General features: G+C 47.2%; 1 protein-coding gene across 1 annotated transcript in view; it reads left to right on the forward strand.

Annotated features, from left to right (window-relative positions):
- LOC135817643 (probable E3 ubiquitin-protein ligase HERC4) overlaps positions 1 to 15,000 on the forward strand; it is a 53,043-nt gene that overhangs the window by 18,023 nt on the left and 20,020 nt on the right. The window contains exons 8-19 of the mRNA XM_065330867.1: positions 1,268 to 1,351; positions 1,810 to 1,856; positions 3,057 to 3,211; positions 3,976 to 4,240; positions 5,001 to 5,054; positions 6,092 to 6,185; positions 8,600 to 8,804; positions 9,279 to 9,325; positions 10,537 to 10,587; positions 11,463 to 11,516; positions 13,481 to 13,585; positions 14,692 to 14,790. Of these exons, the coding sequence (XP_065186939.1) occupies positions 1,268 to 1,351; positions 1,810 to 1,856; positions 3,057 to 3,211; positions 3,976 to 4,240; positions 5,001 to 5,054; positions 6,092 to 6,185; positions 8,600 to 8,804; positions 9,279 to 9,325; positions 10,537 to 10,587; positions 11,463 to 11,516; positions 13,481 to 13,585; positions 14,692 to 14,790 (1,260 nt within the window). The remainder of the gene's footprint in view (positions 1 to 1,267; positions 1,352 to 1,809; positions 1,857 to 3,056; positions 3,212 to 3,975; positions 4,241 to 5,000; positions 5,055 to 6,091; positions 6,186 to 8,599; positions 8,805 to 9,278; positions 9,326 to 10,536; positions 10,588 to 11,462; positions 11,517 to 13,480; positions 13,586 to 14,691; positions 14,791 to 15,000) is intronic.

Consider the following 15,000-nt stretch of genomic DNA (forward strand, 5'->3'; position numbering starts at 1 on the left):
ACTCGGAATAAATCAGAGTGCTCGTTCATACATGGTACATGCATTTACCATAGAAATCTGCAGTTTCAGAGCAGCAGTCGGCAGATATTGATGTGCAGACTGTGTGGTGAACGTTTGTTCACGAGTAGAGAGAGTGCAAATGACCCACCAACCAATATACCCGAAAAAATGACTGCTACTCGGTTCAATCAGGGTTGTATCATGTGATTTTAAGGCCCTTGGTGTGCAATATTTAGGAGATGAAGAATACTCGAATACTCGAATGTTCAATCGGAGAAAATCAGAGTTCTCGTACTCGGGATCTCAGTGCCAACTTTCACCCCTACCCCGTTCCCATAGATTTACTAGCTCTCGTTATCGCACACACTCTTTTTGTTTGAACTTCAAAAGAAACTAGCTTGCTCCAATACGACCTGGCGGATAGTTGATCCCACAGAAAATTATTTATGCATTGTGTACATCATTCTCTGCCTCTCTTGCGTATCACCCACTCATTTTCACCATGAAACCTCTTTCTGGTCAATAGAATGTTGAGGTTAAGGGTGCGTTCTTATATTCTCGAGCTTCTCGGAGAAGAAGAAAAGAGAAGTCGAAGAAACTGGTATAATTCAAGAACGGGTCTCAAAGAATTCGGAGATATTTTGCACATGTCAAGCAATATGAAGCACAAAAAAGGGGCCGCGATCTTGAGTGCCACGAATGTAGTATGCACTGTGCGTATGCGAAAAGTGAAATGCGTACACTCATGATGAACACGTGGCTTTTAGCCGTAGTTCGCATGCGCTGATCCCAAACCGCGGGGATCTCCAAGTTTCAACCACCTCTGAAGATTGGAGAGCTTGGAGAGCTTTGGAGAGCCTCCTAAAAGTCGGAGAGGATATAAGAACAGCTCTCGAACTTTTCCGAGAGGATTTAAGAACGCACCCTAAGCTAGAAAGTAGAAACGTGTCGCTAAAGAGATAATTTTATGCCCCTGGCATGGCAGAAAGGGAAAGAATGTCCAATGAGACTTGTCTTGACTGAGTAACGCAGTTACAACATGCAACATGTGCCTGTTGTTGGAGGATTTGCTGGGATATCAATGAATGTGTGTGTGTGTGTGCACATGTGTGTGTGCACGTGTGTGCGTGCACGCGTGCGTGCGTGTGTGTACACGTTCATGTGTATATATGTGTGCATGTGTATATGCGTGTGCATGTGTGTGTGTGTGCGTGCGTGTGTGTGTGTGTGTTGGTATGTGTGTTGGTACATGTCTCTGTACAAACAGACTGGTGGCTTGCTCACATTTGGTTCAGGCAGCTATGGTCAGCTTGGTCATGGCGATTCACGTCATGAGAATACACCAAAATTGGTAAGCCAGGGTTTATACTTTTAAGTACACATAGTTCCATCCCTGGCTCAAGAACTGCGCTACGAGTCGTCTTCTAAAAGTTTACATGTTATCCAGTGTGTGCACCTACCCAAGCTCCACTGCTTAGGTAGTGTGTGCGTGTTAGTCTTATGTTAGTCATGGGCATACGTGACTGGTTCATGACATGCCTTGAAATCAAGTATTTCTTCCATATTTGACACATAGCACTATTTTACCAGTGGGTGTTGCTACTGCACTGGGCATGCAGAGTCCAGATACTACTACTAGTACAGTGTGGAACTAATTCCAATGTTGTGTGTGTGCTTGTGTGCGTGTGTGAGTGCATGTGTGTGTGTGTGTGTGTGTGTGTGTGTGTGTGTGTGTGTGTCTGTGTGTGTGTGTGTGTGTGCATGTGCATGTGCGTGTGTATGTCTCTTGTACATATGATCGCTGTCCAGGTGTTTGAGTTGTCTGGCAGTGAAGTAACTCAGGTCGCATGTGGCAGGTTAGATGATACAGTGCTGGCAACTGAAATCCGACCCCTTGGCCAAGGGGGTCGGATTTCAGTTGCCAGCACTGTACTTGTACTTGCCATGTGTGTACGTGTACATGTGTGTGTGTGTGTGTACGTGTGTGTGTGTGTGTGTGCGTGCGTGCGTGCGTGTGTGTGTGTGTGTGTACGTGTGTGTGTGTGTGTGCGTGCGTGCGCGCGCGTGTGTGTGTGTGTGTGTGTGTGTGTGCGCACACACGTGTGTGTGCGTGTGTGTGCATGTGTGTGTGCATGCGTGTGTGTGTGTGTGTGTGTGTGTGTGTGTGTGTGTGTGTGTGTGTGTGTGTGTGTGTGTGTGTGTGTGTAAATGAGCCGAGCCCACCCATCGGCCTGTACAGGAATGAACCTGTGTTGATGTGCGCCTCCAGTACATTACCGACCAGTGAGTTGGTGCGCATTGCCGTTCAAAACTATGCAGGCTAGCAGATCAATACGGTTGGGGATACTCCCTGAGACAGGCACTGTGTCACAGTGTTAACTACCTGTATACATACAGTCAAACCTCTTTAGGACAAACTTTGCTGTGGCACATGACAAGCATTTATTGAATCATAGCATAGCCAGCAACAGGTAAGTGCAATGTGCAATGAATTCATTACAGCATGTACACCGCCTTGTGACATGCTGTCAGTTCGTTTTGCCCGTACAAGAGGCCTCGGCTATCGAAAAAGAACAGGAATAAACTACAGCTAGCCCACGCACGTGGACCGAAAGTTACTACGAGCTGATTTTGTTCAAATCACGCTTGAAAGTAGTTTGTCTTCACGAAAGTTCGCCGTACGTGAGTTCGTCGTAAACAAATGATTTTGACTTGATTTGATGCCTGGCCAACCATAGGATTGGCCCTAGTTCGTACTAATGGAAAGTTCGCCTCATCAGTGTTCATCCTAAAGAGGTTTGACTGTAGCTATGGAATGGGGAACTTTGTACTATTTCTTCCATCATATTCTGCCTCTGTGGAGGGTACTTTGTCCGTATGCATAGGTTGTTTGTCCCAAAGACCAGAAGTGCATTTATTCAGGTTATCGCCAGCCAAACTAGCTGTTTTTGTACAGTTTTATAGACATTTCAGCTGGATAACTGACTGACTGACTGTGGTCTTTTATCACATAAAAGTGTGTGTGTGTTGTATTTAACGTGCTGTGTGCTGCTCAGGCGTCACACGCTAGCACTGGTTGCGGTGACTGGCAAGCTCTACGCTTTCGGCCAGAACGGCTGTGGTCAGCTGGGCACTGGTGACTATGCTACACAGAATCTGCCCACTCTAGTGGCTGGACAGGACTGGCGAGCATACTCAACTGACGCAGACAGTATGTTGTACATCTTTCATCTTCTTCATCAACAGTGAATGGCCACTACAGCCATTTGTGCATGGGTTGTCATGGTTACTGTTTTCGCTCTTGTTCTGTGTTGTGTCCTTGGTCAGACAGGGGCAGATCCAGAGATCTCAACAGGGGCTTCCAGTTTAGCCAAATCTGAATAGCTGATCCATACCATGTATATGCATGTAGTTTCCAGTAGCGTATTTGCGAAATTTAGGGGGTTCCGCGGACCCCCCCCCCCACGGATCCTCCCCTGGTCTGAGGACAGTAAAGTGGTGATAACACAAGTTTGCGGATAGAGCATGAGCCGCCCTAAGCATGCGCTGTCCTGTAAGTCTGAACCATACCAGCTTCTTGGACTGATTCCATTCTCAAACTAGATAGCTTGTGCTCAGCAGATTCTTTTTTCCTTTTTCCTTTTTCTTTTGTTTGTCTTGCGTCTGCCCCTTGATCATTGAGGGTGGTGGCATACCTACGAATGCGGGGAAACTCAGTCCAACTGAGTCTCACGCGAACCAGTTTATTTGTTTTGTTTGCCTTGACCGCACTGCTGTCTGTTGTTGTTGCTACTGCTGCTGCTGCTGCTGCTGTTGCTGTTGTTGCTGTTGTTGTTGTTGTTGTTGTTGTTGTTGTTGTTGTTGTTGTTGTTGTTGTTGTTGTTGTTGTTGTTGTTGTTGTTGTTGTTGTTGTTGTTGTTGTTGTTTCAAATCTTTATTCTCACGATAGCTTGTTGTTGTTGTTGTTGTTTTCAGTGGGTGCACAAGCACCAGGATCATCGACTCCTCCAAGAGCCATGATCAGCCTTATTGCTGCTGGAGGCGATCAGAGTTTCGCTGTCGTCAATACCGACTCTCCACCGCTTGACTTCAGGGTGATCATGCACCAGGACCGACTTGCCATCAACAGTGAACTCGGCTGCACTCGTCCGATTTTCCTTTCTGGGAAGCTTCTGCGACGGCTCGTTGAGTACTACCCGGATGACACAAGTACTGAACGCCTCAACCCTGTCATTCGCAAGTGAGCTGACTTGTTACTCTTGCTCTTACTCCAGTACAGTAGTATATGTTTACTCCATTGTTTTGTCATTCATACATTCGCTGAACTCCTGTACTTGTATCTATTGAACCAAGAGTACATAGTACTACATACCCCCCCCCCCCCGAGGGTGTGCAACTCGACTATGGGTGCTGCCCCGGCAGAATTTCAGGTTGATGTCATTTTTGTGATGCAATGCGCACTGTACACATATTACATGTGTCATACGTATCCTGCACCTGTGGTGGACAGATCCCCATTTGATCCTTTACAAACTCAATGAGGTCAAGGAAACATGTGTGATGCATTTAAACCCTGTACGAACGTCGTAAATCACCCGTGCGAGGAGCATTGCATCGTATGATATAAATGACGTCAACTTGAAATTCTGTGGCACAGCACTGTATTCAGGAGTTGTACGCTCTTGGGGAGCATGTACTCTGGATTGAACTTGTTGCCTTGTGGTGTGTGTTTGTCAATACCTGTATCTGAGTCTGCCTGACCTGCACTAGGTTCGTTGGCTGATGGTGTATCGCTGTCTGTTGGCACTAATGCTAATAGTGATGTGATTATGATATGTGTGTGTGTGTATGTGTGGGCGTGTACGTGTGTGTGTGTGTGTGTGTGTGTGTGTGTGTGTGTGTGTGTGTGTGTGTGTGTGCGTGTATGCGTGTGTGTGTGTGTGTGTGTGTGTGTGTGTGTGCGTGTGTGTGTGTGTTTCTTATGCTGTTGTCTATCGCAGGTTGTTTGAGCACATCTTTTCCACTCCGGCCACCATGGCAATGTGCTTTGGAAGGTCAGTTGTTCACAGTGTACTAGTACCGTAAAATCCCACCGGAGCGCCCCTACCTCCTCGACGCTTCGAGTAGATTCAGGTGGGGAGGGGCGGATGGGCGAGTCCTACTTGCCGCATTCAGAACTACATGAAAAAAGTACTCACCCTACGAAAACTGTTCATGCATCTCGTACACCGACCAAAGGTCAAGAGCCAGGAGTCGTACAGACCCGTCAAAACTCTGGGTTTGTGCGATCCCTTGGTCAAGAGGGTGGGCACTGTTGCGTACATTTCCAACGGGGTTGAGCACGCGTCTGCAGTGCAGAACGGCATCACAGAGTCATACGAGGATACAATCAATCACTTCCTTGACAAGAAGTCAGGGAGGGGCGGATGGGAGAGACGGGGCGCTCTGGCGGGATTTTACGGTAGTCGTGCGGCCATGTTCCATGCATAACCCTGTTGTTGGGATTCACTCAAGCTGTTAACATCAGTACTACTACCGTAAAGTACCGCCAGAGCGCCCCACCATCTCATCCTTTCGTGGTCGTATTGTGGAGGTGGTCTGCTGTCTGTAGGTCATACGACATGAACCTTGTACACATATTGCTCGTTTTGCAGTCAATCCGTACCTTCGAGCGGACACGTTTTGCAGTCAATCCGTACCTTCGAGCGGACACAAACTCCACACAAAACCCTGCCAAGCTTGACCTTAGTACACTAAGATTCTCACATCGTACAAACTTCGTTGCACTCTGCCATACGATTTTCCTGTCTCTGGCTGTAAAATCAAGGTGGGGCGCTCTCGCGAGACGGGGCGCTCTGGCGGTACTTTACGGTAGTAGTAGCTCTACCACTCTATTAGTATATCATAGCATTGGCCGTTTGCTGTGGTTTGGTCATTCATTTCTTGTCATGCCAGGCTGATCTCTTTCGACGTTACTGGCTATGTCCACTGTTTAGAGTTTGATTGGCACAACGTGTGGATGGTGTTCATTCTCTTGCTTGTGTTCCTTGTTGCTATGTGTGTGTTGCTGGTGTTGCTGGTGTTGATGTAGTTCACCTGGCAGTGAGAAGGTGCTGGACTATGTTGACATGCTGGATACTGTCGAGTTCATCAATGACCATGATACGCAGCTACTCACCCTGCTGGTATGTTGTATTTGTGTGTGTGTGTGTGTGTGTGTGTGTGTGTGTGTGCGTGCGTGCGTGTGTGCGTGCGTGCGTGTGTGTGTCGATGATGCTGCAACTAGTCCCAGTGAGTGAGACTTGACCCAGGGTCAGGGTGCGGTCATTTGAAGCAGAGTGGGGAGAGGTGGCAGTATACTCATCAACCCTGAGCAGTCCGGTAAAGGCTGTCATGATGGCGGCCCAGAGCATGCACTTGTCCGATTCGCAGTTGCGGGAGCGCTGGATCACGGTCAAGAGCTGTTGCAAGTCTGATTGGGTGATAGCCCGGCGCTGATATTGTGTCGGTGCTGCTTGCTGGCGGTGTTGCCCTTGCTGACACTCTGCTCCCTTCGGGGCTGCTGTAACTCTATCGTGCCGAGTTATATGTGACGGCCCACCATGGCAGAAGAGGTAATACCTCACAGCTGATAAATAGACTCTGATGGTTCCGCTAGATTTGCGACAGGATACGCAGTGGGCGATGAATGCCAGCAGGTCATCTACCGATGGCGTACTTGGCTGGCATCCCAGTTGTGCACATGGCTTTCAGATATGCCCTTGTCCTTGGCAGGTATGTGCGGGCAGAACTTGGGGCTACTGAGTTCTCAATCAGGTCACGGGCCTTGATCAGTAGCGGCTGATCAACGGATTTCAACGGATTTTTTTCGGACAACTCCAAAGAATTTTTCTCAGGAGGTGCCTTTGGGCAAGTCAATCAGACAACAATGGCGGATGTTTGAGAGTGAGCTAGCTCTTCTCTTGCAGAGATGAGCTCCTTGACGAATAATAAAAATAAAAGATTGTGTGAGAAGACAGTGGCAGAGAACAGTGCTCAGGGTGCTCGCTGGTGACTGCGGCGGTCATTCAGGATGATGATGATGCGGTGGTTTTCTTGTTGGGACCCAGCGCTGGTCAGACATTCATGTCGAAAGCGGCAGGAAGAGACGTTACTGTGCCCTGCGTTAAACTTCTTACAGACTGGGAAACGTGTATGCCCACTGGCAAGCCTGGCGGGCAGCCCTTTTGCCGTGCAAGCGGAAGCATGGTGACCTGATTTCTTGCACTTGGTGCAAGTGGTCACGGCCTGGCCCGTGAGACAGACAGTGTGAAGGTCCGGCTGGACGATGTCTAGTTGGCGCGACACATCAGTAGCCACAGCGCGTCGAACGCGAACGTCGTACTTGAGTACCGCTTGAGAGTGAAATTTGGTGCTGGCCTCCAGGATGTGATGCTGGTATATCAGCAGTTTGTTGAGGCAGTCCATGCGTTGCATGATGTCAATGATGGACAACACTGTCCACGCTTCGGCCCAGGCTACTATCAACTCGATTTTACGCTTTTCCTGCCCAGCTTGGGCCAGCACTACTGTCCCATCCGAGTCGTCTTCAAGCCTGAAATGTGTGGCTGAGGGTTCAGCGGGCTCTGCTGAGGGGCGCAGGAGGAGTGCTAAATCTACGTACTCCCCTCGCAGCACTTTCTCCACCACTCTCTCGCCCACATGTGCAACACAAGGGGAACTTACACGGGCTGTGCGAGCGTGCGGTGAATGTGCATGTACAGGTACGGCAAAGTCAAGCCTACCTGCAGAGTTCAAATCTTGAGCACTGGCGGCCTCAGCATCCGGCTCACCAGAGACGTCCCCGGAAATGGCCTGTCGGATGGAGGAGCGAATTAGCTTGCAGATCTCCTGTTGCTGCTGGAAGAAACTGAGTTCCTTTGATACACACTTGTGAATAAGACAACTTCTAGATCTACCAGCATTAACAAAAAGTACCAAACTACAGTGCTGCTCAATGAAATCCAGTCACGTCACTCAAGTGTGCGCCTTGCACCATTTCACAACCCAGTGTTTGCAGGTCTAGGGCTACGCAATGCCCGGCGTGTACTTGAGTGACACGACTGACTGGATTTCATTGATCAGTACTGTAGTATGTACTTGATGAAATAGCAGACCCTCACGGCGCATCGATGATTTCAAACAGGAGTGTCTAGTCTGCTTAGAATCTGGAAATGGCAGGACTGCAGCTGCACTGTTGCCTCCTCCCTCCCTCCCCCCCCCCCCCCCCCCCCCCCCCCGGGACTGGAGCAGGTAGCTTTGGAGCGAACCCCGCAACATTTATTTCACGTTCCAGTCACCTCGTACATTGTCTTCCTATATGCCAGGACTCTTTGCTTCTCCCATGCAATGCACTTGCATGCGCACATGTGTGTGTGTGTGTGTGTGTGTGTGTGTGTGTGTGTGTGTGTGTGTGTGTGTGTGTGTGCGCGCGCGCATGCGTGTGAAATAGGCTTCAAAGATCAAAACGTAAGGGGCACCGCTGTGCAACTGAATATACAGCTGTGCGTTGTGTTTGTCTGTATGTGCTTGTACGAATAATCTTACTCGTTACTTGCAGATGCCGCTATACATTCAGACTTTCCTACCACTGAGGCTTGTTCAGTGGCATCCGCCCACCGTAGAATCATGCCGCTTCTTCATGTTTCTCCTGGCGTTGCCTATTTATGATGAGGACGTCTTCACGCCGAACTTTATCGAGGAGTTCTTCTTGAAGTTCTGCCATTGTTTCTCACGGACGAATCTGATTCAACGCCAGGCAATGGGTAGGTGCTTGCTGTAGAGCCTGTCATAGTGGGGACAGTTCACGTGTTACAGACATGTTCACAGTGTTACACGTTTTCCGCTGAATGATAACCGTGTGGTAAAGTCACTTCCCCGTGAAGGACAGACATGCCTGGCCTTTAGGGGTTTTCCCGTATCTGACAACTTGTCCTGCACGATATGAATGTTGAGATTAGTCTGTTCATGAGAGAGGAAAAACACACACACACACGCACACGCACACACACACACACACACACACACACACACACACACACACACGGGCTGAACACACACACACATACACGCATACACATGTGCGTGCACTTTCACATACACAAGCACGGGCAATATATCGCTTAACCTGCTTTCAAGTGCATAATATAGGTTTGGTCCCATTTTAGTGCTTTCTTGACTGGACAATGACCTACTACTAGTATCTACTGTACACTGTACACTGTTTGTGTTTTCTTTAGCATCATGGTTCAATGCTGACCTGGACCACTTTAGAAAGGCAGTCGAGGTAGGTGCACTTCACCGCTGCTCTTTATGGTTTAGCCAGTGACTAGTGCAGAATGTCATCCCAGCTGACTGGCGTGTGTACCCTATCGTTTCACAAACTCAAGCATACATTATTCCTTCCTATCAGCGTGTTGTTCCTTCTAGATGAATCAGATAGCTATGCTCTGCAATCTTTTTTTCTTGTCCCTGTCATGTCGACTGCTGAGCAGCTGAATGTCTCTGTGAGAAACATCTGTCCTATCAAGACCTACACATGGGTTGTTGTTACCTGTAATTAATAGTAATTATTGTGCTATGCCTTACAGTCCATTCATCGGAAACTGTCCCGCTGGCTTTTGAAAGTCGGATTTGGGCCGAATTGAGGATCAAAAACCCACTTTAAATCTCAAAAATCTGGGTTTTGGATCTGTTTCTCCATACAGTTTGCCATGGCATACCTGTCCTAATTTTGTAAAACCTGGGTGAATTTCTTTTTCCCTGTTCTTGGACTTTTCTGGCCTCAAATGTGGCAAGGAGTGCACGGGTCACACAAAGCAGGATGTACTGTTGTTTCACGATATCTACAACTATGTGAGAGAGACACCAAAAAGTTAGGGTGCCAGTTTCCAATGAATGGTCTGTAGTCAATGCTGCACTGCCAGCACTGCTAACCTGCCAGATATTTACATATAATTATCCGTATGTACTCAATCTCCGAACAGATAGCTGTTTCGACCTTGTTAGGTCTCATCAGCGGAGCTCAGAGTGACTTTGGCCAAACTGTATGTTAATACTTCAAGTAAATGCTTGTTGTTCACTCTACTTCAGTGCGACCAGTTTGACGAGTCACTCTACAAAAAGTTGTAAGCTCCGCTGATGAGAAAGTTCGAAACCACTAGCTGTCCAGAGATTGAGTATATCCGTATGTAATGTATCTCCACTCTCATGTCTGAACAGACGGCGAGGTGACACAAGTTTAAGAATGGCAATAAACAGAATCAGCTGAATTTGTTCGTGACATCTCAATAAAGCCTTCGTAACATGACACTTCAGCATGTCTTTCATTTAGTAAAATAGGGATGGCACTACCACCAACTGAAGAAAGCTTTCCGTCGTTTGTGAGATGTTGCACTTTTATTTGATTACTGGTATGTGGTTGTGTGATTGTGCAGTATTTGATTACTGGTATGTGGTTGTGTGATTGTATGATTGTGTGATTGTGTGATTGTGCAGTTGTGTCGGAGATGTGCTCGTGAGGCTTTGGCACTTGCCTTCAGCCAAGTGGTAGGTTTAATTGGGTTGATTTAATGAACGCGCTCAATTCTTTTCAAGTGTCTTCTGCTTTGAGTCAAGCTGCTTTTCAATGAAGTGAGAAATCATGTACTGTGTTCCCTGCGCAGTCAGCAGCACCTGCTGGCCTGACACGCATCATCCCATGCTGATACGAGTATCGTAAAGTACCGTTGATCCCCCTGTGGACGGAAATTAGAGAGAGCGCGGATCAACGGTACTTAACGTACATATTAAACAGAGTGAATGTCATTAATGTATGATGTGTATTTGATGATTGTGTAATAGCTACCACAACATCCTAGCTGCTGTGGTACCTGCAGTACTTGTCACTGCTTAGTTCACATCCAAGTCGGCTAGCTTGCCAGGCATCTTTTGCCCTCAATGGTATGTGTCAGTTGTCATTTAGTCTCCAGTTACTGTTGTGTAGCGTGCACCCTTGCCGCTAAGCCCTGCATTTACCACATTGGTATAGTCAGGCATGGTGATGGCCTGGCACAAGCAAAACATGGTGATGGCCTGGCACAAGCAAAACATGGTGATGGCCTGGCACAAGCAAAACATGGTGATGGCCTGGCACAAGCAAAACATGGTGATGGCCTGGCACAAGCAAAACATGGTGATGGCCTGGCACAAGCAAAACATGGTGATGGCCTGGCACAAGCAAAACTCCCTACAAAAAGCTGGCTGTGTTCCTAAGCGGAATTGGCGGTGTGACGCGGATGTTCAAACTTTACTTTTTAGAATATTGTTGGCTGGCAAGCACTGTGAAACTTGCAACAAACGAATCACTTGGTTCGTTCTGTTCCTTTTATTATGTATATGTGTGTGTGTGTGTGTGCTTGTATGTGCGTGTGGACCATGTGCAGATTCAATTTCACCTGCTGAAGTCAGTCCTGATTCTCATGGACTTCTTGTACCAGGTCAGTACATCTACCTCTGATTACTACCTTGCTGTTTTAGAAGTACATACGCACCGACGCCCCTCTCATGTCTGGTACATGAGTCCCATTAGTGCTGTGCACATATCACTTCTGCGTCGCGATGAGCAGGAACGATTCGATTGAGAGTTTTCGTCAAAACTTTGCATCGCTGGTTGTCACAGTTCCATTGCAGGCCTCATCGCACTATGTTTAGCCAAGATCAACTTCTACGATGCATGACGGATGACGTGCATCACTTTCTACACGGTATACCCACATGACTTAGAGCTCCGGCTGGCGTACAGTTTTGAACTGTGTGGACCCTGCAGGATTTCGTTGCAATGTGCCATGCACCGTGCATTGCATTTTGTGAGAGACGCGTCTCGCAACGCGAAAGAGAGTTACAGAAAGGCTCAGACCAGGCAGTGATTGCCAGCTATTTTGGATTATAACTATGAAGAATGTTCTAGGAAAAATGTTTGCTCCCCACATCAGAGATCGCGCTTTCCGCCGACTGACTTGACACTTGACTGGCTCATGACTGCCGCCCAGAGCACACAAGAAGTGCATCGAAACTCCACTCAGCAAACCTGCAAGAAAAAAAGCACCACTTCCTGCTCAATACACATTGTCTCGGGGAATTAACCCCACATCAGTTGTGCTTGAGCAGGCTGAGGAAGATTGTGTCTGAAGAGTAGGGGTGAAACAATTATACCGAATATTCGAGTACTCGCTCGGATTTTTTTCAAAAATAATCGTACTCGGAATAAATCAGAGTGCTCGTTCATACATGCTACATGCATTTACCACAGAAATCTACAGTTTCAGAGCAGCAGTCAGTAGATATTGATGTGCAGACTGTCGAGCCTTTGTCCACGAGTAGAGAGAGAGCTCAAATGACCCACCAACCAGTATACCTGAGAAAAATGACTGCCGATCGGTTCAACCAAGGTTTTATCACGTGATTTAATGGCCCTTGGTGTGCAATTTTTAGGAGATGAAGAATATTCGAATATTCGATCGGAGAAAATCAGAGTACTCAAACTCGGGATTTCAGTGTCAACTTTCACCCCTACTGAAGAGCACCACTTATATAGTGCTCTCCAGGCCAAACCATCACCAGGGATACAAACTTACAAAGACGCTCTGTTTCCAGTGCGACAAACACCTCCTGAACACCAAATAGCAGCATGAGTCAGTGTCGCTCATGGAAAATGTGATGTAGAACGTATCAGCTGTCAAGAGTTACGGAACTAGGCCAAACACGATATGGGGACGGAGATTTTTGAAATACAATTCTCTTTCTCTGGCATCTTTATTTTATTTTGTTTGTGGGGCCGTCCGTAATTACATGTATTAATTTAGAGATGTCTAGCAGGCGTTTCTGGTGGGTGGGTTCGCCTGCAAGGTGTTTCTAAAAAATACATACGGAGTGCATGCATACCATACCACACGTGTACATTGTACATGTACATGATGTAGCACTGCTGCAGTTAGTACAGGTAGTACAGGTAGTACAGGTAGTACAGGTAGGCGTTGAGACGCACACAGTCTACACTGCACTGCACGGGTCAAGGCAGAGTGGCCAGGGAGACAGGGAGACTGTTCGCTATAGGGTCAATTTTGTATGGGTTCAAACAGGGACATGGACAAGGGTTCGCTATATCACGAAATTCGATATGCGAGTTTGTTATAAGTGGAGTCGTCTGTACTGTATGTGTGCATAGTATAGTGGTTATTTGTGAGTGGTATTATCTGCATTTTCGGGGGGCGTTTCTGGGGATGGGTGGGTCAAGAAAGAAACACCTCTTAGACGTCTCTAAGTAAATACATGTATTTACGGACGGCCTCTAAGTTTCATTCGTTAACCACACAGTGTTATGGCTTATTCATGGTGAAATTGCTGTTTCTGCTGCTGCTACTACTGCTGCTGTCGTTGTCCTTGTTGTCCTTGTGACAACCAGGTCAATGTCCTCTGGTTTGAAAGTCTGCCCGTTGAAGCGTTCTACATTGGCGAGCTGACGAAGAGAGTGCATCTTGAGAATCATTACGTTGATTGGGAAAGCAAGGTGAGTGATGGCGGCAATGTTCGCGTTATCAGTGTTCGTCCTCAAGAGGTTTGACTGTAATTATATTGTCACTGCTGGTTCTTCAGTGTTGTTGGACTTGGAATATTTCAGTAGCGTTGTGTATTAATTTGAGGCGTGTCCCCTGGTTTTGTTGTTTGTGAAGATGTCTTTTATGATACTACATGTACATCGTACACGGTACATCAGTGGAACAATTTACGGCTAGTTTGTTTCAATTCTCAACTTCATACTCAGTGCAATCGTCAGGTTGACTGTGTACTACCCTCTGCCTTCACGCCATTCCACCTCTCTTAGTAAACTGGGCACATCCTACTGTGATGCCACATCTTATAAGTACGAGTATGCTTGTGTATAAATACAAGCAAGAGTACATAACCAAGAGTGTGCAACTCCTATCTCGAGCTGTGATGGGTTCACCCAAGGCGGAATTTTTTCATTGCGTCATTCTTTGGCAAAAATAAGATCAAGTGCATATGCTTTCCCACGTTTGTTTTGTAGATACGGTGAGAGTTCATCAGATTCAAGACACATCGATTTGTCGTCCATTGTTCTGTTTTGACTACCGTAGCTGTGATGTACAAATTCTTTGTACTTTGATCTCTGGCTACGCATGATGGCATCAGTGAGCCAAACAGCAGCCAAAGACTGAAGTCATAAAAAATTCCGCAGTGGGCTGGGGGATCGTCGAGTTGCACACTCTTGGTTGTATACTCTTGGTACAAGTGTCCTTGTGTATAAGTACAAGTATGCATGTGAGTTTGACAGTGTGGTCTTTGTAGTTTGTTGGATGTGCTGCGAGGATACAGCAATTAGCTAAATTGTTGTCTTTGTTTTTGTTGCTGCTATTGTTAATGCCATTTTGCTGCTGGTGGAGGCGGCGGCTGCCGTTGGTGTTGCTGCTGGTGTTGCTGCTGGTGTGGCTGCTGGTGTGGCTGCTGGTGTGGCTGCTGGTGTGGCTGATGTTGCCCCTATCATCATATGTGTGTGTGTGTGTATGCGTGCGTGTGTGTGTGTGTGTGTGTATGTGTGTATTGCTGGTGCTGTTGCTGTTTTGCCATCACCTATGCATGGATGTGTATGTACAGCACGACTCATTTCCAATCTGCTTCATGAGCTTCCCGTGTGTGCTGGATGTCGATGCCAAGTCTAAAATTCTTGAACTTGACAACAACAACTTTAGGAAGGTATGCAACAGTTTATACTGTGTGAATGGGGGGGGGGAGGAAGCCATGGGATTCTTGGCCTCAGTATAGGTTCAATTAAAGGGGAAGTATACCCTAAAATCAAATTTTCACCAGTTGTAGTCTTCGGGGTGCTGAGTCGAATGGTCTTGGTCCGAGGAAGCTGAGACGCTCCCTTCCTACTTGAATCCCAATCGAACTCGCGCACTTCCA

The sequence above is a fragment of the Sycon ciliatum genome, chromosome 5 (assembly GCF_964019385.1).
Source record: "Sycon ciliatum chromosome 5, ocSycCili1.1, whole genome shotgun sequence".
Classification (NCBI taxonomy): domain Eukaryota; kingdom Metazoa; phylum Porifera; class Calcarea; order Leucosolenida; family Sycettidae; genus Sycon; species Sycon ciliatum.